Source organism: Enhydra lutris, unplaced genomic scaffold (genome assembly GCF_002288905.1).
Source record: "Enhydra lutris kenyoni isolate GAN:26980312 unplaced genomic scaffold, ASM228890v2 scaffoldscaffold19, whole genome shotgun sequence".
NCBI classification, from domain to species: Eukaryota; Metazoa; Chordata; class Mammalia; order Carnivora; family Mustelidae; genus Enhydra; species Enhydra lutris.
The window spans coordinates 3,201,467-3,224,533 of record NW_019154103.1 but is presented as its reverse complement, the minus strand read 5'-3'; the positions used below and the strand labels follow the sequence as shown (position 1 = coordinate 3,224,533).

At 40.1% G+C, this 23,067-nt stretch overlaps 1 protein-coding gene across 3 annotated transcripts in view; it reads right to left on the bottom strand.

Annotated features, from left to right (window-relative positions):
• Nucleotides 1-5,966: 5,966 nt before the first annotated feature.
• LOC111148214 (IQ motif containing GTPase activating protein 2) overlaps nucleotides 5,967-23,067 on the bottom strand; it is a 281,437-nt gene continuing 264,336 nt past the window's right edge. For 2 of the 3 annotated variants that reach the window (XM_022504675.1, XM_022504676.1), the window contains 6 exons: nucleotides 19,730-19,817; nucleotides 17,430-17,642; nucleotides 15,425-15,585; nucleotides 13,214-13,351; nucleotides 12,139-12,247; nucleotides 5,967-6,961 (listed from right to left, as the gene is read on the bottom strand). In XM_022504675.1, coding sequence (XP_022360383.1) covers nucleotides 6,848-6,961; nucleotides 12,139-12,247; nucleotides 13,214-13,351; nucleotides 15,425-15,585; nucleotides 17,430-17,642; nucleotides 19,730-19,817 — 823 coding nt within the window. In that variant the 3' untranslated portion in view covers nucleotides 5,967-6,847. The remainder of the gene's footprint in view (nucleotides 6,962-12,138; nucleotides 12,248-13,213; nucleotides 13,352-15,424; nucleotides 15,586-17,429; nucleotides 17,643-19,729; nucleotides 19,818-23,067) is intronic. The other variant, XM_022504674.1, reaches the window with a different exon arrangement.

The window sequence follows — 23,067 nt, the reverse complement described above, 5'->3', positions numbered from 1 at the left end:
CGGCCAAATTCGAGTCGCAGGGCGGTGGACACTGGGGGACGTCGCGGCTGGGGCTGCGGGGAGTAGCAGCACGGGGTTCCTTTGGCTCAGGGAGCTTATCTGCGGAGTCTGAGACCCCAGCGGGAAATGGGTCCCCTCCGCCGGCTTTTCCAGGAAAGTTCACCCGCAGCCCCTTCTCCTCTCGCTTGTGCAGGCCTGTTCTGCACCCTGTGGCTGATAAACTGTACTTGAGAGTCACTGGTCACGCTCAAGCTTTCTAAAAGTGGAATTTCGCTTTGAGAGTGTTACTCCCCAGGAAGAGCCCTGATACTTAAAACTAGGAGAAAATACATTAGAGACTCTTTCTGTAATGCCCCCATCGTCGTTGAAGCACAGGGCCTTGTGAGCAGCAGCTGTACAATAAATTACTGAATAATTCAGTTATATAATGTTACTTAAAAAATTTTCCTATCAGTTCTCCGACGAAACAGCCAAGAGGAGATGTGAACCACTAACATTATGTATTTTTCCTATCAGTTCTCCGACGAAACAGCCAAGAGGAGATGTGAACCACTAACATTATGTATTTCCTCACTCCCTAACTTACACTACTTTTCATTAATCCTAAGATGCCATCGATTTTAAGACTCAGTTTATGTACTACAAGCGCGCGCGCACACACACACAAATACTGCCAATTAAACTGCGCATACTGATGATTGTAAGAAACATCTCAATTTCAGTATTATTTAAAATACGAATAAAGGCCCCCTGAGAATCAATGAAATAGTGTAAGATGTAAAAGTAATCAATACATGTGGCAAAAAATTCTAACAGTTCAAGGATAGTCAATGAAAAGTTAAAGTACCTTCAGCCTCCACTTCTAAGAACCACTTATCCATGATGACTATAGTTTAAAGTTTCTGTCCCTCATTCAAGAATTTATATCCACATACAAGTACATATGTATGTATCTCCTTAACATATAAATGGGATAATACTATGAGGATGCTTTTAAGTTTTAACTATTTCAGTGGTGGAAGATGTTAACCATTTTACAAAACTGAAATTTAAAGGACACTTTTTTTTGCTTAGTTATTAGAACAGAATGCACAGACAGCTGCTGAAATGCATGTTTCATTCTCTGTGCACATTAGCTAGGTTAAAGCCTCCTTTAGAGTGGGGCTGAGATACAGAACAAGGGTGGAGAGTGGAAAAAATGAAGCATTCCTTCCTCTAGTGTTTTCTCTAAATTGGGGGATTGCTCATTGAGCAGCCACCAAAAACTTACCTTCAGAAACAGTGGTTTTAACTTTATCACACATGGTGCAGGTTCCTGAACCTCATCCCAGAACTATGAAATGAGATTCTGTATTTTTGACAAGCAGCCCCAGGTGATGGTGATATCAGTCAAAGTTTACAGAGATGTTATTCTAAGACAGTGGTTCTCAAACTTTAGCATGGATCAGTCATCTGGAAGACTTGTTAAACTATAGTGCCAGACCTCATCTCCAGAGTTTCTGACCCTGTAAGTCTGGGGTGTGGTCTGAAAATTTGCATTTTTTAACAAGTTCCTCAGTGATGCAGAGGCTAAAGATGATGCGACAGGGGTGGGTAGGATGGACACACTTGGAAAGCTGCTTTGAGAGGTAAAAAGAACTGAACAGGATTTCATATAGTCTGTGTGACCGTCTTTATTTATTTATTTTAAAGATTTTATTTATTTACTTGACAGACAGAGATCACAAGTAGGCAGAGAGAGAGGAGGAAGCAGGCTCCCGGCTGAGCAGAGAGACCGATGTGGGGCTCGATCCTAGGACTCTGGAATCATGACCTGAGCCGAAGGCAGAGGCTTTAACCCACTGAGCCACCCAGGTGCCCGTGTGACCTTCTTTCAATTACACAACATTTCAAGCATATAGAAAAATACAGAGCCTAATATCACACCCATGAGCCTACAATCTGGCATTAGCAAATATATGTAAATATATATTTATCTTTTCTTGGTTAAGCTTTTTGATATCCTTTTCTGATTTCATTTTTCCTGCCCAGAATAGTAACTTTCTTATTCATGTTTTTGTACTTTTATATTTATTTAAAAAAAATTAGTATTGCTTTGTATGTTCTAAATATCTACAGAGTAACATACTCTAGGAATACTTCTGTAGTTTTCATTTTTCTAGATTTACCTGATTGGTATACATATATGTAATTGTTTTTAAACTCTTTATGGCATACTTTTGTATGTATATACAGCATTTTATTCTTCTAATGCAATTTTTTTAGAGCACTTTGTTTTTAAGATTTTATTTATTTGACAGAGATCACAGGTAGGCAGAAAGACAGGCAGAGAGAGAGGAGGAAGCAGGCTCCCCACCGAGCAGAGAGCCCAATGCGGGGCTCAATCCCAGGACCCTGGGATCATGACCTGAGCCAAAGGCAGAGGCTTTAATCCACTGAGCCACCCAGGCACCCCCTTCTAATGCAATTTTATCTGAAGTTTTGTCCAATTTATTTCACCCAACATAGTGTATTTTTTGCTTTTTTTTCCTTTTTAAAATATTTTTATTTTTATTTATTTTTAAAGATTTTATTAGAGAGAGAGAGAGAGAGAGAGGGAGAAAGAGGAAGCATGAGGTGGGAGAAGGGGCAAAGGCAGAAGTAGGGTCTCTTCTAAGCAGGGAGCCCAACCTAGGGCTCTATCCCAGGACCCCAGGATCATGACTTGAGCCGAAGGCAGATGCCCAACTGACTGAGTCATCCAGGTGCCCCCAAAGATTTTTTTTTTTAGAAAGTAATCTCTACACCCAGTGTGGTGTTTGAAGCCTCCAAAGATGACAATATATTCCAAGAACTTCCTTAGTAATCTCCTCTTGGAAGCTAATGGTACAAGTCTCAGCTCAAGGGGAGGGGGAGAGGAAAGGGGAGAGAATTTGCCTTCTTGGGCCCTTTTGTATTTGAGTTCCAAACAGATGAGATGATGCCTGCCTACAGAGGTGAAGGGATCTTTACTCAGTCCACACATTCAAGCGTTAATCTCTTCTGGAAACACTCTCATGGACACATCCAGAAATCACATTTTATCAAGGAGGCATCTGTAAGAGCTATTTTATTTGGAGACTGAATGGAGATTGCCTCCCCTATGAGAACGAGATAATCACTCAGTGCTGCCCTCATACAAGGGTCAGGCTGAAGCAAGCCTTTGACTCCTGAGGGACAGGGGGTGGTGGGGTCTGACTCCTTCTTAACCCAACATGGATGCAGCCTTTTATCCCCCACCTCTGTGCCATTTACAAGGCACTGCCAGGCTCTGGACTTACAGCAGTAGCTGAAACACTCACTCTCTGTCCTTTGGAGCTTAGAGGATGACTTTCAGGGGCTCTATCTTACCCGTTAGCCAAATGCTGGTTTCAGTAACAGAGGCAACAGGTTTTCAAAAGCTGATCAGCTGTATAGGATCCAATGTTCCCCAGAATCTCTTAAAATACAATCAACTATCAACATTCAGAGTTCCGTGGTTCACCTCTTAGAATGTTTGAGGAGTACCACAAATCCTTGCCTAACCACAGCCAAAGTCTTAAAAATCACATCATGAACAGCACCTCTAATTAGGGCTCCACCACCCACACACACTAACACACATGTTACAATTCTGATCTTTCAGTGACTTGTCAGACAATGGTCATATTGCGTTGGTCTCTATTTCACCACAAACTTCCAGAATATTAAAATAGGCTCAAGTTTTCTCTCTTGGAGATTACTAGAATACATCCTTTGAGAGTAGCTAGAATGCAGCTTAAGCCCTTTTTCATGTCTCGGTGCTAAAAAGTGGAGTTCACGAGAACACGAACTCTCAATCTTCCAACCAAAGACCATTTTTGTAATATTGGAAACATGGTTGGACATACATCAAAATCAAGGAACCAGCTTTGACCTAATCAAGTTACAACTTCAGTGGCTAAGTGTTTCAAAAGCAAAAAAAAAAAAAAAGTTCTTCTTCTTCTCACAGAGTAGGGAAAGATGAGCTTTGGGGAGAAGGCTGACTTGTACCTGAATGTTCCACTCCAAAATAGGCCTCTTTGGCATAGGGTTTATTTTGAAGTGATTATTTTGTGAAACTGCTGACACAAGAGAAGTTCTGAAAATAAAAGTTATCCTTCTGTAACGGCAATTTACATTTATGAAGAAAATTTACATTAGAAAGGGAGGTTGTACCAGGAAGAGAGTTACTGCTGGACATCACTTATTCACCTGGCTTATCTTCCAGGCAAGGTCAACCTCACCAAACTTTTCCCCTTCTCACCTTCCCCTGAAGTGCAACACTGTCTCTCCCCCTACCCCACCCAATCAATTACCCCCCCTCCATGCCCCCATTATCCTTCTTTTGTCTTTAGCTGAAGGTAGTAAGGTGAGGGCTTGGGCTATTTCAAGGAGTTTTTATCAGTTTTCTTGGGTATTTCCTATGTATACATGAGGCATGCATTTTAAACTTGCATTTGTTTTTGTCTTGGTATTTTTTTTTTTATTACAGTGTGTCTCAGCCACAAACGCAGGAGGAGGGAGGGAAAATTATTTTTCCTCTTCTACAATGGTTAAGAGTCTTTAGTGGCTCAGGATTATATGGTACAACTGTCTCTGGCTTGGGGTTCAGTCCTTCTGGGAGGACCCTGGGCCTTGGCTGCAACCATCCCTACATCCATACCTCCATTGGCTTCTTCGTGTTCACTCCTTTTCTTCATTCCAGTTCTCCTTCTCAGTTATTCCTTTGTTCATGTGCCTCAACGATCTCAAGTAGCCATTGGTAGTATCTTCAAAAATAGCCTTATGCTGTGGGCCAATGGAGAGAAAACATTCACCTGTTTCCTTGAGGGTACAGGCAGGATACAAAGGTCTATACTAATCCAGATAATATTCAAGCATAATGCTTAGTGTTGCAATGAAACAAACTCCCTTCAAATATACTATGAAACATTAACTTTTGCCTCCCAGCAATTTTTCCTTAATTTAGGCCCCTCTGACACATTTCCATTAACAATCTTTCCTGGATCGCAAGGGAGGAAGTCTAACCTAGCTTCTACCGTCCCTGGCTCCGGTTTCTCATGTAATGAAGCTGCAGGGGAGGACAAGGTTTATTCAAAAGATGACACCTATGCAAGCATATGTTTGATTCCTTTAGGTATGCAGGTCTGTGTTAAGGTTTACTGCATTAACACGCCGCCACCTCCCGCCCCCAACATCTACTCACTGTTAAGACAGTGAGCACTGTTTTGACAAAGAGCATTTTCTCTCTGTTGAAAATACATACAGCTGGAAATGGTCACTAACGGGGCAGATTCTACTCTTAAAAAGTTGAACTTTCCAAATTCTGTTGGCCTCACACTTAAAGTTCATTTGTGTAAAACATGCATAAGTCACTTTCTCAATGCTTTGTAAACCCTGTGGAAAATATAGCCTGTAGAACAAATGAACAGAATACCAAATTCCATCCTGAGAGTCTGGATTATTGTTGTCATGGAGAGAGCTAACCTGTCTCCAGCCATCACTCTTTCAGTAATAGCGCCCTCCTCTCACCCCAGCATTTCATGGGGTACCTGGCTGGGGCACTCATTTCCCAGCCTCTGTTGAAGCATGTGGAACATGACTAAGTTTTGGCCAATCGGATGTAAGCAGAAGTGACACACGCAGGCCCTGGACTTCTTTCCCTCTTCTGTGGCTGGGAATCAGTGATAAGGACAGAGCCAAATGGCCAGCTTGGGCTCTAGATAACCTTGTGGGCCTGCTCACTTACCTTTGAACTGCTGGACAATAACAAACTTCTCTCTTGTTCCAGCCACAGGTCTTTGGATCTCTTGGTCACAGCAGCTTACTCTGCACCTTACCAAGTACAGCTATAGGCATGTTGTTTCTTTTCCTGATAAGCCCGAGAACCTTCTACCCACTCAATAGATTTAGATGAAGACCACTAAAAAGCCAAATTTACATAATTCAGTAACATTTATTTTACATAAAACAATTTTCAAAGAATACATTTAAAAACCATCTAGATACTGATTTTATTGCATTACAAAAAGTTGAGAGGCCCAATTTAAGTATTCAAATAAACTGTGAGGGGTGGAGGTGGGGCTTAAGATCGCTACCATGGTGTTCCTTAGTCACTTAAAGGCTCTGGGAACAAGAGTCTTTACTATGAGGCAGTAGTGCACTTCATTTAGTAGGAATAAATCACATAAAATATATACTTTTATACAGAAAGTATTATTGTATTATCACTTTCAATTACTTATAAAAACTTCATTTTGAATTGCACAAAACTTCTTTAAAATTGGTAACTCCCAGAAGGTAGGGCTTAGAACTAAGAATCTGTGTAAATAATTCATTACAAATAATTAGGTCTCAATTTCTCCATAGACCAAAAAAACAAAACAAAACAAAACAAAACAAAAAACAAGACAAAACAAAAACCCAAAACAAACCTCTAGGAAGAATTACATTATTCAAATGGGACATTTAAAATTTTTTTCATAGGAAAATAGGTTTACAGATTTGTCTCTAGTCAACTAAACTTATTTTCTCCCTACTTTAAAACCAATCATGGAATGTCCAAAGTTTTAAATCAGAGTACCTAGACCACAGTATAATGTGGAAGTGTTTACATTAATTCATCTTTTTGGATTATTCTACCATAGTATCAAATTATCAAAAAGGCACATGGGTACATTCTTCAGAACAGTTTTGGTCTTTTTCGTTTTTTTTTAAAAAATCACACATTTATAAGCAGTGATTTCAATCATGTTTAACCACAAAAATATTAAACAGATTCATTTCTTAATCCAGACGATACGGATTCCATGAAGTTTCTGTAGGCACTTCACTTTCCATAGAATTTTTTGTTCAGCAGGTATATGAGAAGGTTCACATTCACTTTAACCTTATCAAACATTTTCATTACAGCTACTCCTTCATACTGCATCTGAAGTAAATCCTGAAATTGCGAAGATCATCATTAAATCTCAAATTTGACATTTTGCACATTTAAAAAAATTCTAGAAGAATCTGGGGACAAAAATAAGATTCAGTTGACCTAACTATGGAGTATGCATCAAAATCATTCAGTTAAAAGCACAAGCTAGTTACAACACAAATTATTGGTCCCCACCCACCAGACGCTTTGACTTTGTAGCTCTGGGGTGAGGCCCAAGTATATGCATTTTAACAAGCTCCCATGTGATGATGCCATTGTTGGTCTGAGTGCCATACTTTGAGAATCACTTACCTAAATGGAAGAAGATAGATTTTTAGAATTGATAAGCACTGTATAACAGAAAACCACCTCCAATTAATATCAGATATGTATTTATACATATATATATTTATGCATATATATATATTATACGTTTTAATTGAAAAACTCAAAATTCAAATATTCAAGCAAGACGGAGTATATCCTTAAGAACAATGGTGTTTTCTAAAGTGGAGCAAGCAAGGAGAGTCCTTGAGGAGCAAAAAGAATATGAGAACTTCTATTTCTTCTTATTTTTTCTCATTCTTTAAACATCTAGATTTTGTGTATGTATTTTATAAGGTATATTTGGAGTATAGTAATATATAGTAGCGTGTAGACTTTACAAGTAAGTATGTGCAAATGGGGATAAATGATCAAGTTATCTAGTGAAGTTCTAGGATAGAAATTTGGGGAACCCTGTATAAAGCAAGACCTTCCTGATCTAGGCTACTTCTGCTCCTGTATTGAGAACAAGTCCTTACCCTCTCAACTCAGGTCTATTGTTCTGTGTTGCACTGCCACCATATAAACAAAGGAAATCAACTCTTGCTAAAATCAGAAACTGGTCTGATGCATATGCATGAGATAAGCAGTGATGTCTCATAATACCACAGGAGAGGGGGGGTCTTTCCCAAATACAAGATATCATTCTTGAGCTGTCACAGCCAAGTATCCAGACCTCATTTTCTTGTTCCTAGCTCTGGAAACTTCTTGGCTTTTTTTTTTTTTTTTTAATATTTTTATTATTTATTTATTTGACACAGAGAGAGAGATCACAAGTAGGCAGAGAGGCAGGCAGAGAGAGAGGGAAGCAGGCTCCCAGCTGAGCAGAGAGCCCAATGCGGGGCTTGATCCCAGGACCCTGAGACCACGACCTGAGCCAAAGGCAGAAGCTTAACCCACTGAGCCACCCAGGCGCCGCAAACTTCTTGGTTCTTAATGATAACGGTTTTACCTACATTAAACAAGTCTCCCTTCAGAAGTTGGAATCACCTTTGAGAGAACTTTGGCTGTTCTTAGCTGCCTCTTCCACCTCTTCAATTACCTCCAACTGTACACAAGGTGAGAGACACATGTGCGTGTCTGCAGGGGAATCAGATGGGCCACCAAGGTGGAGAGCAAAGAAGATGACCAAACTTGTGAATAGAAGATTTGATTTGAGACTTAACCTCACCATTTCCTATTTTATGACCTTGCAACTTCACACAATCTCTCTGAAATTCTGTGTTTTTTTGTGTGTAAATTGGGAGAACACTGCCAACTTCACAGGGCTGCTGCTGGGGAATAGGAGATCAAGGTCTATAAGCTCTTTGTACGCCACCCATGCCTTGTCAGGATTAACTGGAGTCTTGTGAGAGGAGCAATGGAACCAAGTGATGAGAACTTGGGACTCCAGCTGCCTCTTGTATAATGAGCTCTCTCTGAACCTCAGTTCTTCATCTGGGAAAGGAAGACAGTCAATCTTGGAGCCCTTGATGAACACTGGCCATTATGTGTACAAGGAGAATGTGCAAGGAGAACATCTTCACTTAAGTCACACCCCCCTGTTAGGTATACTGCCAATACCTACGGGATTTAATTAGGAGATCATCTTTGGGAAATGAAGGGAGAAGAGGATCTAGAAACAATGTTAGAAGCGATTTCCCTGAATTCTCTCATAAATTTCTGTCCTGTTGCCAGTCCTTGTCTCACACTAAAGACGTGGCCATCATGTCCTCTTCGGTAATTCATGTGATAATATAATTGTCTGAAGGCTTTATGTATAAACAGAAGTCTTATTAGCTGTTAGATGAAGGTCTGGCTGCTGGGACAATTAACCTCTGCAGGGTCCCATGATTAGTAGTGCCCTGCACTTGGTTTAATGCTCTGCTCTTACTAATTTAAAATTCTCAATAATTCTGAATAAGGGGCTGTCCATTTTCATTTTGCATCAAGCTCTACAAATTATGTTGCTAGCCCTCATGATATGTTAAAGACTTTAAAAATCTGGGCCATAACAGCCACCTGTATACAGCTAAGGAGTAACATTTCACAATCAATTATGTGTATAGATGAATGGCATGGATAGTTAATCTTGCACACTGAATCCTTAACAAAGGAACAAATGAAGCTTGGCATTTGCACCACTGTTCCAAGGAATTCCCATGAGGCCTCTCTGAACAGGTGTCTCCTAGTCACCTGGAATTCATCTGTCCAGTTGATGTTGCTTGGCCTTGGGTCACTTCCTTCTTGACAAACACATAATAGGTCTTTGCCTAGAGAAGAATTACTAACCAAGAAAATTCACTTTGGAGCACATTCTTTTCTCTTTCCATATTTATCTAAGTGGTATCTAGGGTAACTTAAGCTTTTTAGTTAAATTGTTAGATGGATACATTTAGTGACTTTAAAAAAAAATTTTTTTTAAAGATTTTATTTATTTATTTGACAGAGAGAGATCACAAGTAGGCAGAGAGGCAAGCAGAGAGAGAGAGGAGGAAGCAGGCTCCCTGCGGAGCAGAGAGCCCGATGCGGGACTCTATCCCAGGACCCTGAGATCATGACCTGAGCTGAAGGCAGAGACTTAACCCACTGAGCCACCCAGGTGCCCCCATTTAGTGACATTTAAAATAAAGTAGAAAACAATACTGTTTCCTTATGTATATTTTTCATAATTGCACATTATCTTTCATTTTCCCTCTAGACTCTAATTTACTCCATTATTTAAATGGCCTTATCATACTTAGTTCTAATTTCTCTCTCTTTTTTTAAAAAAATTTTATTTGACAGAAAGCGATCACAAGTAGGCAGGCAGGCAGAGAGAGAGAGGGAAGCAGGCTCCCTGCTGAGCAGAGGCTCCCCGCCGCACCCCGCCATGTGGGGCTTGATTCCAGGACCCTGAGATCATGATCTGAGCTGAAGGTAGAGGCTTTTACCCACTGAGCCACCCAGGTGCCCCCTAATTTTTCTCTTTAAACTACAAGGAATGGTAGACAGAAAAGAAGGGATTGGCATCTGCTCCTAGGAGTGGGGGAGTCATTCAGGGCTCTCGGCCACTGGCTCCGCAGGCCGTGAGGCTAGAACTTGCCACCTGCAGTGGCTTGTCAAGATGGTTTGTGTAGATACATACAGAATACCTGGGATCCATTTTATCATTAATTTGGGACCCAGGTAGTTAGGTGTTATTTCCATTTAAAATCTCTTAATGTGAAAAAGAAAAACTCAAATACTTCTTATTCTCCTTCCTTTTAAAAGATTTTATTTATTTATTTGACAGAGCAAGGCAGAGATAGTGAGAGAGCACACAAGTGGGGAAAGAGGGAGCAGCAGACTCTCCCACTGAGCAGGGAGCCCGACTGGGGCTCAATCCCTGGGATCATGACCTAAGACCAAGGCAGTTGCTTAACTGACTGAGCCACACAGGGGCCCCTCAAATACTTCTTTTAACCGATCCTATACTAGGGATTAAGAAGAGGTTGGGAGGAAATAAACATTTGGTTGCACACGCCTTTTATTTTCTGTTGTTGTGGTTTTTGGACACGGAAACTGGATGTCGGTCACAGTTTCCGTTCCAAGTGTATTTAGCTTAAATGTGGTTCTTCTGAGAAAAAGGCAATAATTCAGACTGCGGACACCATGTGTCTACTTATAGATAACTATCTTGCACAATGTCTTTCATTCTTATCATCCTAAGCATTTAACAGATATTTTTAAAAAGACATTTATTTCAGAAAGAGAGAGAGAAAAAGAGAAGGAGAGAGTGAGTAGGCATATGTGAGTGGGAGGTGGGGGAGACAATTTTTAAAAAGATTTTATTTTTTATTTATATTTATTTATTTATTTAAAATATTTTATTTATTTATTTGACAGAGAAAGAGATCACAAGTAGGCAGAGAGGCAGACAGAGAGGAAAACAGGCCCCTGCTGAGCAGAGAGCCTGGTGGGGGACTCAATCCCAGGATCCTGAGATCATGACCTATGCTGAAGGTAGAGGCTTAACCCACTGAGTCACCCAGGTGCCCCTAAAAAGATTTTATGTATGGGGGCGCCTGGGTGGCTCAGTGGGTTAAAGCCTCTGCCTTCGGCTCAGGTCGTGATCTCGGGGCCCTGGGATAGAGCCCCGCATCGGGCTCTCTGCTCGCAGGAGCCTGCTTTCCCCTCTCTCTCTCCCTGCCTGCCTCTCTGCCCACTTCTGGTCTCTTGTCTGTCAAATAAATAAATAAAAATCTTAAAAAAAAAAAAAGATTTTATGTATGATATTTATTTAAGATATTTATTTAATTTATTCATTTAGGATTAATTTGAAAGGGAGAGAGAGAGCATGCGAGCAGGAGGGAGAGGAAGAGAGAATCTGAAGCAAACTTAGTACTGAGTTCTATCCCATGACTGACCGCGAGGTTAGGACCTGAGCCAAAACCAAGAGTTGGACGCTCAACAGACTGAGCCACCCAAGTGTCCCCTAAGCATTTAATTGATTTAACACACTAATGTAAAAATGATCCTAAGAAGGAGAAAGAAGGAGAAATGAGGTCAGGAAAGTTCTAATACTGGGCCTATGTAGTCTTGGAAAAAATCAAGTTTCTAATAAAAGAAAACTTTCCAGCCTTAACAGCTCTCAATACTTTTATACCATGGTTATACTTTAAGTTTCAAAAAATGGAAACATGCCTTAGAAACACTGGCCACTATGGTTTGCCATCTAAAAGCATTTTAGGTTCCAATATTTTGAAAAATCAGAGATTTAAAAAATCATCAATGCTTAAAAGCTAATATTGGCAAAAAATTCTTCCAGGGGTCTTCTGGTGAACCTCACTGTTATGAAGGGCATAAGCCAGGGGAGGCAATAAATGACCCACATTATAAAACTCACCCCCCACTTTGCAGAAATCCCAGCTTACCTGAATATTGAGCTGTACCTTTTCCATCTCAACACCAAGGAATTTTGATCTGACATCAAAGATGCCCACATCTTCAGTAGATATGATATCAAATGTAACATTTTTAAACCTAGTGAAGAAAGGGACACTTACACATGCGGAACTGCAAATTTATATGTAAAGCTGACACAAGTTAGCGGAATCCTTAGTTTCCATGCTTAGTGCGAGGTCCACTGCGAAAATTCTAAGGAAGTCTCAGAAACCTCCCATCATCCCCCTTCCCACTCTGCTCACTGAAACTAGGTTTGATGGCTCTTGTTGGGACTGTAGCCAAGAGCATTGAAGTAGGTCCTTTATTATAAAAGAAATGCTATTAAAATATGGCCCTGTTCTTAAAGAACGTAAACAGATGAGGAAGCGTGTTCTCTGAGTGGGTGTATTTGGGAGAATTTTTGCAGGGATGAATGGAGTAGAGGCCAGGTCTGGAGAGAAGGCCGGAGCCAGAAAGCAGCACACATGGGGAGTCTGGCTTACCCCCGCCCCAGAAGTGATGGGGACAAGACTCATGGTCCCTGTAACATAGAGAATCCACTGGAACGTGGTACGGGGCTACAGAGGAGGGTTTCCATTTTCCCCTCTAGGTCAAATGCACACCCCAACAGCATACCGCACGGCTCTGACCCATGTGTTGGCACACAGCTTGTGGCTTTGAAATGAGAATGGCACTATCTTGCCCTTGTAAATAACCCTTATCATTCTAGACCAAAAGACAGCTTTTCATTCTCACTAATATGATTCAGTTCTTTTGGCGGGAAAGGGGAGGCTGGCAAATCCAAACGCACTGGACCAGCCATGGGAAACCCAGTGACCTCCTGGGCACTTCCTACAATCCATAGCACCAGATGCTCGGGGTCTGATGGGAAGACTAGAGATTACAACACGTGTATTTCCCCCTCATCTGTAATCGGGGGTAAGCCTTGATAGACCAAATGAAGCTCTCTTCAAAGGCCACAGGAAACCAAACAGAAGAGAGTCAGACTTTATGGGCATGATTAAAGGGCACTTGTGTTGGGTATAGATTCTGGGTCACACTCACTGGTTTGTCTGAAGGTCGTCTATCCCCAGGAGGACACCCTTCTCATGCAGCTTCGCTGCCGTGTACCTCACCGGCTTAGATCTCTTCGCCCCTTTGGGTTCTCCTTTCCCATCTAGTTTAATTGATCTTCGAGAATTTCTGACAAAATAAGAATAAACTGTGTTATCATGATGGTAAAGTCAGAGGCTTCTAGGGGTGCAGTAAGCATGCTGGGGTGCCCACCACAGTTCATACTGGGCCTCACTGCCCTGAATATGAAACTTTCTATTTTGCAATAGGAGGTGACAATTTTCCCTAGACCTTAAAACCTCACTACTGAAATCTAAGAGGAAGCTATTTTTAAAGTGACTGAAGTTTGAATGATAGACTAACATTTTTCATAAAACTTGCCCTCTATTTTCTCAGGCATGTTGAACTACATGGCTATATTAAGTCATTCTGCAAGCAGCTTTGGTTCATTAATCTCAACTGCATACTCTTAAGTAAAGGTATTACTAAGACTTCTTTAGTTTCTTTAATAAATAGTATGTGGCCAGCAATGTTCTAAGTACTTTATGAATAATCCCCCACATTTGCAAAATTGACATTTCCATAGGGCTTTGAAATAAACAGATTCCTTTCTTATGGTTTCATTTACCTCTCCTAACAATGCTTGTGAGGCTAGTCCTCCTCCTGCCACCTTAAAGATGAGAAAATTGAAGTTCGAGAGAAGTTCACTGGGCTAGGGCACAGATCACATAATATAAGAGTAAATTAGAATGCAAATCTAGCTCCCCTAACTGCAGACCTTGTAAAAATGCCTTCAAGTAGTTGCAATAAATATGAAAAAAAACAAAAAACAAAATACAAAAACAAACAAAAGACCCTAACAACCTTATTTCTACTGGGTATTAGGTTGATCAACGCCTTCTTTCCAGGAACAGAGCAAAAGTAATTTACAGGCTGCAAGCAAATGAATTAAAATTCAGAGCCAGTGGGGCCCAAATAGATGGGGTTTAATTTGCTTATCTCCCTTCATCAAATCTTCTATGATTAATGCAATTGATTTTTCTGTACAGCACCATTTCCTACTGTCAATTTGACTATATGGATTACATGAAAATATTGCATTACATATTTAAAAGGGTAATTAAAATTCGATTAGTATTGACCTTAGTCTAGGAGTAAGAACAATTATGAGCAAAGAATACTCATTAAAAGTGGCTACGTCGTGTATAAAAAATCTGCAATATGTATGCTAATGGGTAATGGGAAACTGCCAAATTTTGTCTTTTATGTCAATAATATTTTTTTTAAAACCACTAAGCAATTTTAAAGGTTTTTAAAATTTGAGAGAAAGAGAGAGCAGGTACGGGTTGGGGGGGGTGGTGGTTAGTAAAGGAGGGCAGAGGAGAAAGAGAATCTCAAGCAAACTCCCTGCTGAACACAAAGCCCACAGGGGTCTCTACCTCAAGACCCTGAGATGATGACCTGAGCCAAAATCAAGTCAGATGCTTAACCGACTGAGCCACCCAGGGGCCCCACTAAGCAGTTTTAAATCATTTGGGTGGGTGCCTGGGTAGCTCAGTCATTCAGTGTCTGCCTTTGGCTCAGGTAATGATCCCAGGGTCCTGGGATCAAGCCCCACATTGGGCTCTCTGCTTGGCAGGAAGTCTGCTTCTCCCTCTCCCCCTCCCCTTGCTTGTGCTCACTCTCTCTCAAAATAATAAATATTTTATTTATTTATTTATTAAATAAATATTTTATTTATTTATTTATAAATAAATAAAAAAATCTTTAAAAATCTTTAAAAAAATCATTAGGCTGCCTTCCACTGTTAGCAAATATCAGGAGTTATCTAACATTTTAATACTGTCTATTGTAAACATTCAAAAAACAAGAGTAGCTTTAATTTTTATCAGTGTTCAAAGGCACCTTTGACTAAAACAGACAAAAAGAGAAAGGAGAGTGCTTCTGCAGGTGTTAAAGCCCCTTGCTTAAAATACAACAGATGGAGCTACTTGAATCCCAATGCCAATGGGCAATTCAAAAGCTCTGAAATGCACTTCTGACTTCTGAGATCACAGAGGCAAATCACAAAACTGAGGTTCTAGTGTTTGGCTATTAAATAAAGCAAGCAGTTTGCTTCCAAGCTGAACTGTCCAGGATCATAGAAGAACAGATACCCCTAAACACCAGGACACCATAAACAGACACAGGATTTTAACTTACCTTCTCTTTAAGTTGTCTAAACAAGTCTTTATGTAGGTGTCATAATAATTAATCTGGTCTTCATAAAATGCCGCCTTCTCATTAAGTGCCTTCAGGGTCTGCTGAAGTTTGGCTAACTCAGCTTTCCGAAGCTTACGATGTATTCTTTGATTTCGAATGTCCTAAAAGAACAAGTCAAGGCTATGGTATGAGATTTAAGAAGTTGACTTTATGATATTGCCAATGTGGGGCAAGAAGAATGTGGACTATTAAATCCCTATTTGTGACCATTAACCTGTAGCTTCCCTCAGTGACCTTAACCTCTGAACACTAAAGTGTCCCTCCTTCCTCACTTATACTTCAGACTGGCAAGGGTCCGTATTTCACTTTAACAGAGTTGCTAAGGTTTATTTTTCCCTTGATGGAAAAACAGAGAAGCATTTTTGGAATAACCAATTAATTTGAGAAAAATAGTGTTTTAAGAGGGGCCTAAAGAAGACTGTCCCAGGAGATACAAATTTCTTCAAAATGTGTTCAACATTCCACTTAGAAGAATATTTTACCTGGAAAGGTTTACATGTATAAATCAATGCATTCATTTTAGAAATAAGTAAAAAAAATAAATAAATAAAATAAAACAAAAAGCCTCCTAAAACCCCAATGAGCTTTTCTATCTGGAAAATATTTCTCAAAGTTTGCAAAAACAACTGAGCTCTCAAGACTGATTGGAAAAATTTTACTCTGGTAACTATTCCTTCGATTTAAAGAGAGTTCAGAGAACATTAAGTTGTCCAAGCTGTTCACAACCTATAGGAACTAGGCTATATTTAAACTTAAAGATATAAGATTTATTTATAATTCTAACTGGTAAATCATGAAAATGTTTCATTTAAGAAAACAGTGTTTGTTTACTATGATTTTCCTTATGTGGACAAAACAAAACACATTCCCCTAGGAATCCAGATAGACATGCACACACCTTTAAATAACAATTCTCCAATAAACAGAATCTTTTAGAGGATGCCTTCATGGTAACCTTTTTTTTTTTTTTTAAAAGGCAAAAGCATTAATTTCACTATTAATTATTCCCAAAGAGAAATATTTTCCACCCCAGAGCTATGGAAAGAAATATGACTTCCCTTGAGTCACTTAGGGTAGGAGTACTAAATCTACTGCTCTAAGTGACCCTAAATTTCCATGGAAGAAAGAAGCCAAGTTGATTTTCCACCAAGAAGGTAACAACATTTACTTCTGTCCTGATCACTTAACTGCCTTTAACATCCAGACCCATTTTAATTTGCATAGTTGGATAAAAAGAAGGAAAGGTCGTTTTGACACAAGTATATACTTCCTTATCCTTGGCAAACAGATCTCATCCATTTCCTGTGATGCTTCCTCACACTAATTTGAGATCCTTTTCTCAGGAAGTTTCCCAACTGTAAAAATATAGGCTGAGAAAACAGAAAGTGCCCTTGAAGTGTTAACTGCATTTAGGCTCAGCTGCTCAGAGGACATTCTCAAGGACGTGAGTTACTACCTCAGTGGCAGATCCTAAGAGCAACTGGGCTATATGACAACTAACAAGAAAGAACTCTCATTGAAATGTCATTTCTAAAACTAGTAAGTATTGGGACGCCTGGCTTGCCCACTTGATAGAGCATGTGACTCGATCTCGGGGTTGTAGGTTTGAGCCCCATGTTGGGTGTAGAGATTACTGAAAAAATAAAATCTTAAAAAAAAATCCTCAAACTTAGTAGGTATTGCTTCAAAGTATAGATGAAATTTGTCTATTAAATTTCCCAAGCATTTATTTCTGGTGTGCGTCAAATGTCCTAATGACGCAGGGAAGTTTTGATATTTCTCTATTAAAAGTCATCAATGGCTTTGAAACCTTTGATAATCTGTAATATTGACCATGGCAATACAACTAGGAGTCTGTTATGTCACCTGAGAGAGTGCTTAGCATGTGACCAATGATTAACAAATGTCTGCTAAGTGAAGAAGTAAGAATACTATTTCCAAAAACCTTGGCAATCTCATTGAGAATGTCTTGGTATTTATTCTTGGATGACACGTGTCCAGTTTGTTCCAATGTCCTGAGGTTCCTCTGGATTTTCCTCTTCTTCTGCTCCAGGGGTAGCTGTGCATCTTCAACCATAGACTGACTATGCTTCATTTCTTCTGGAGCCTGGGAATCTATAATTGCTCGGCTCACCATATCTCTGGCATGATCTGTCTCCTGAAAGGGGAATATCAAGATACTGACTTTTCTCTGGTTCTCTAGTCTCACAAATTCATAAACTGTTCAGGCAAGTTCATGTCAAAATAAAATAAATAAAAGAAATCCTCACATCAGAGTCCAAAGGCCAGAATCAGCTATGTTCTTCATGGATTTTGAATAGGTCTTCGGGAAGAAATTATTTCAACTTTTTGAGAAATATGGCAATGGTGGCAGGCCTATTTCGAGCAAAATTCTCAATGGCTACTTTAGTGCTAAGATGAGAAATGTAATGAACATATTATAGTGGATAACTGATATTTTATAATTCTCTGGGTGGAAGGATTTCAATTCCTGGATAGTTCAGCTGAGGGAACTAAAACTGCATTATTCCTTAAAACACAGCTATTCAAACACCGTGAACATCCAGAACCCAACTGAACTCTCACACATCTGCCATATTTATGGAGATTGTTAAGCCACAAGGGCAGAGACCTTTATTTTAGGAAAGGAATAATTCTCAAACTACCAACTCTGAAAAACCTGCAGGGTGTCTTTGAGCCAAAGGAAGTAAGAATATTTTAGTTCATCCCAAGTTCCCAAATAAATGATTAGTAAATGAACGAATGAATTTGGACAGGTTGTTATAAAAACAAAACAAAACAAAATCAGTAATAAAAGGAGACTGGTGATCTTCCCATTTCATTGTATTAGACAACTGACTGACACAATATAAAGTCCAAGGATACAGATATAATTAGATTACAGGTAGATCAATATCACGTACACGGGAATAGTTTATCAGGTCAGTGGTCAACAATAGTATCTGCAGGGCTTAAATACATTATTAGACACCTAATATGTGCTGGTTATCATTCTACCCACTTAACATGTTTAAATCACTTGTTTTTGCTGTCAGTTAAACACTATTATTATTCCCATTTTATAGTTGAGGAAACTGAGGCAGAGAAACCCTTCTAAGTGCCTAGAATTAAACAGTGAGGAGGTGCAGGACTGTAGCTGATCTTGGAAGTCTGCATTCTTGTGACTATGCTACATTTGGAGAAAAATTAAATGTTCAATAAGGACAGTAGGATATTCCGCCTACATTGTTTAACAATACTCACGTTAACAAACCCCAGATAACTTGAAGTTTCATTCTATATATTTTTTGAATTAAAACAGTCATTTCTTGGCAACTGACTAAATGACGATTTATTCAGGAATGGGGTGCCTGGGTGGCTCAGTCAGCTGGGCATCCGACTCTTGATTTCCGCTCAGGTCATGATCGAAGGGTCATGGGATCGAGCCCTGTATCAGGCTCTGTGCTCAGCAGGGAGTCTGCCTGAGGATTCTCTCTCTCCCTCTTCCTCTGCCCCTCTCCCCACTCACATGCTCTCTCTCTCTCTCTCTCTCAAATAAATAAATCTTTAAGGAAAGAAAGAATGATTCAGGAAAATTATGAGTAGCTCTGCTAAGAAGTACCTAATTAGATAATTTTGATAACTTTTGTTTAGAGAGTGGCAACTCTCTAAAAAGCCATAGGAGTGAATTAGCTTAAGTCAGAATGAACTGAATACACGACGATGCATTCTAGAAGATGTTGATAACAACAGTAATGCAAGACTGTTAAGAATCTTGAGTCACTTACAGCGCCATAACAGTTCTCCGGCCTGATGTACTCAAGATATTCGCTTCTGAAGCATTTGGGAAAACAGTTTTAATGTGTGAGACACGTTTCAAGTGAGCAAATAATAAGATATGAAAGGTATTTTTCTCCATCCTACTGACCAGAACTATCTTTATTCACTGTCTGATAAGGTTTACAGTGAACATTCAGAGGCTTTCAAAGACCTAGAATTATCTTCCTAGTCAAGGACAAAATTACACTCAACATCCATTTGGTGCTGCATTTTATATTTCATTCCCATTCTAAGGAGTTTACATTTATGACTGAACTCAGCTGCCAGGGTAACACAGAAACTTCTTCACTTTCAAACCATGTCAGTTACACTGTCTTTGTGGCAACAGTAAACACCGGACATGAAGATTAAGAAAGTCAACTCACATAGATGGTACTTATTATCTTACACTCAAAGGCCAATTACCTGTTGTGTCGTTGCTGGTGTCTCCAAGATTTCTGGCAATGTGTTCCCCGGCTGGTTCCGGATCACATCAATTATCAGCTTCTTGGTCCTTACAAAATGGAGAAGCAAGAGACAGTTTCAGAAGGCACTCTTGCTGAACAACAATCTGCTCCCCTGTGCTTCTCTGTATGTATTACACGAATGCACATAAAAATGAAGCTTTGAAGATAACCCTTTAAAGTAGAAGAGTCTTTCGGAAATTCACATGTGCTCTGAGGCAAGTTTGTGAACGCTTTATCTTCAAAGTCTGGGTTTTACATACTGGATGTTGTGGGATTATGCTGTCAGTAACAGGGGGACAAGTATGTCATTCGATTCCTTCTCTAAGTACTTTTTCTTCTCTTTAGACGGAGACAACTTCTGATGAGCAGGAGGGCTGTGCAGCCGGTATGGGTTGCTACCGCAGAGGATGCAGGAATGATAGCTAATACCCTCCCCTCTTTCCCGACTTTATTAAAATTGAAGCTTCTGAGCCTGTTTAGTACTTTATAAGCCCTTAGGAGCCAGGCCAACGGTTACTCTTCCTAGTCTGAGACAGTTATGGAACATTTGGAAGGCCAATGGGAGCAGTGGTCCCAGGTGGGCTGGGGCGGCTTTGGCGGCCAGCTGACACAGCAGTGAGGCCGGTGTTGTTCGAGAACCTCGGGTCTGGTGAATGAGCTAACAGGTGGGCTTGTGTCCTTGTCTCCAGGGGACCGAAAATAGAGGAGTTGCTCAGTAAAGTGCTAGTGGCTAGGAAATTCCACTGAAAGTGCTAAAACCACAGTACTATTTCACATGTGTCCTTCATGGCCATCCTCCTCAGAGACTGGTTTATGTAGTGATATGAAAAGATTTCAACATAAAAGGCAAAGGGTCAAATGTGTATGTACATTTACATGAGTGGAAAATTATTTTTGGATATAGCTGCCCTTCCAAAAAACAGAGACACTTAAAGAGCCGCCTTAAATTATAAACAGGTCTAATTGATGACTTTAGTTTCACTGTTCTTGCTGCCCTGCTGGATTTAACATCATTTCTTTCAAAGGCATGGCATGCCACCACTGGATGATGTCTTTCTTCTTCATCTATAGCAGGAAATGTTCACACGGCATGAAAATAGGAAAATGAAAACAAAACACTGTTCATGTTTTGAAGCATTGGGGCCAATGACAGAGGAAGCTCTCAAAGTGAAGTCCAAATATCTTATTTTTGAAAATAGGATAAAATCCAAGAAACCATTTGTAAATATTACTTTTGTCATTTCTTATTTACTGCAGGTCTGTATGAGAAGAATGATTACAGCCATTTCCTCTGACCCATGACCTTTCCCTGCTGGGGATTTACAGGCTGTCTGGGAATGTCCGAACCCTCCCCGGAGAGTCCAAGGTGGATACACAGCTAATTATAACCGTGGGGGAGAGGGCACTGCTCCTAAGGCAGCTGTAGCTTAGAGAGCCAAGTGTCGTTTCCTCTGCACATAACTCCCTCTTCTAATCATCATTAATATCTTTAACAGGAACATCAAGTTAAAAATAAAAGCACTGGATGATTTTAAAAATGTCAACACAGTGATGGTTTCATATTGGCAATAAAATTCTAAGAACCACTTATGATCTATCTTTCTAGAAAACTCCTAGCTCGTTTCTTTAGAGAGGGTATCTAATGACCAAAATGACCGTGGTCACTAAAGCGGGCCTACCAGGGACAAAGAATGTTTGTTTGTTAAGGAGTCGTTCAAGCACAAACTAGCTATACTAGGTCTTTCTATTGGAATTCAGCTTTATGTCTAGCCTGTGGAATCCACCGCCAAATTTCCACCCCAGACATCTCACATGTAAGTTAACTATCCTGTTTCAGGACAGGGAACTCACTGTCTCCCCCTGCAGTATGCTAATGGTTAAGGGCGCTGGGACAAGAGAGAGCTAAGGTCCATTTGGGCCTCCTGTGGCTTACTAGTTGTGTGGACTTGTGCAATTTATATAATCCCAATGAGTCTGTTTTTTCATTTATAGAATCAGAATCTCTCAGAGGACTTAGGACTGAATGAAAAGTCACATGTAAAGCCGCTCACTAGGGTCTGACATGTGGTAAGCATCCACATGGTCATTAAAGCTTTGCTGCCCAAGATGGCAGCCACTGGCCACAGATGGCAATGGACCACTTGAAACATGGCTAGTCCAAACTGAGATGTGTTATAGGTGTAAAACACACACCACATTATGAATGTTTAAATATGAAAAAATTAACAATTTCTTACATTAATTACATATTGAAGTAATGACATTTTCAATATATTGGATTACACAGACTGAAATTAATTTCACCTGTTTCTTTTCAAAATGTAATTTCTTGTGTGGCTCATTTTGAATTTATTTTGGCAAGTACACATTGGAACATTCCATTCTTACACAGCAAGCTCACTCTGAGAGGCCTGCCTTCCAGTGAATCCCACTCACTGGACCTGGTTAGTCATGGGACTTCAGCACTGAGGCGAACCTTTGGGAAACAGTCCAACCCCTTGATCATACAAGTGAGGCAACTAATACATTAGAGGCTCTAGAGTTAGACAGAGGTTATACTATTTTTCTAGAGTTGCAAAAAACAAGTTGAATTCACTTTCCATATCATCAGCCCCTCACAAACCTGCAGAGAGGCCCAAATTATGTCCCCATCCTCTCTTCCACTCCTTTTTGCAAGCGAAACCCCCAGTTCCTTTCTTTTTTTGCAAGTGAAACCCCCAGTTCCTTAAGCCTCTTCACAATAAGATTTAAACAGAATTAACAGTTTTGCTCCCATCTGTTTGCCAATGATCTTAAGATGTGTCCCCTTCTCACCACCATGCAAACACAATATTCTATATATAGTCTAACCACCATAAATCAACTAACTGGGTGGAGGACTGGTTCCCTGGCTGTTCCAGCAATAGGTAAGACACCAGGCCAATGAGACCAAAGACCTTAATTCTAGGGAAGAATTAAGAGAAAAAGAAACACAGCAGGGAGTTTGTTCACTGCAGCTGTGTTCAAGTCCTATTGTTGGTTAATGAGACCACGTGTTGGTGTGGCTCCTTAGACTTGGCCATTCCACTCCTATGGCATCTTTGATGATGGTCTGACCAGTAGCATCTCTGAGTCCCCCTCCCCCTACCCTGCCATCTGCCTTACAGTTTGCCCAAGTTTGAAAAGAAATTCATGTTTGTGCAATCTAAGGAATATTTCCAGTTGTTTAAAATTCTTCTGGCATGATTCTTCATTTTTATCACCAGCCATCAAGTATCAACTTAGCCATTTAGGGCCCATGCGAGTTTGTACCAAAAG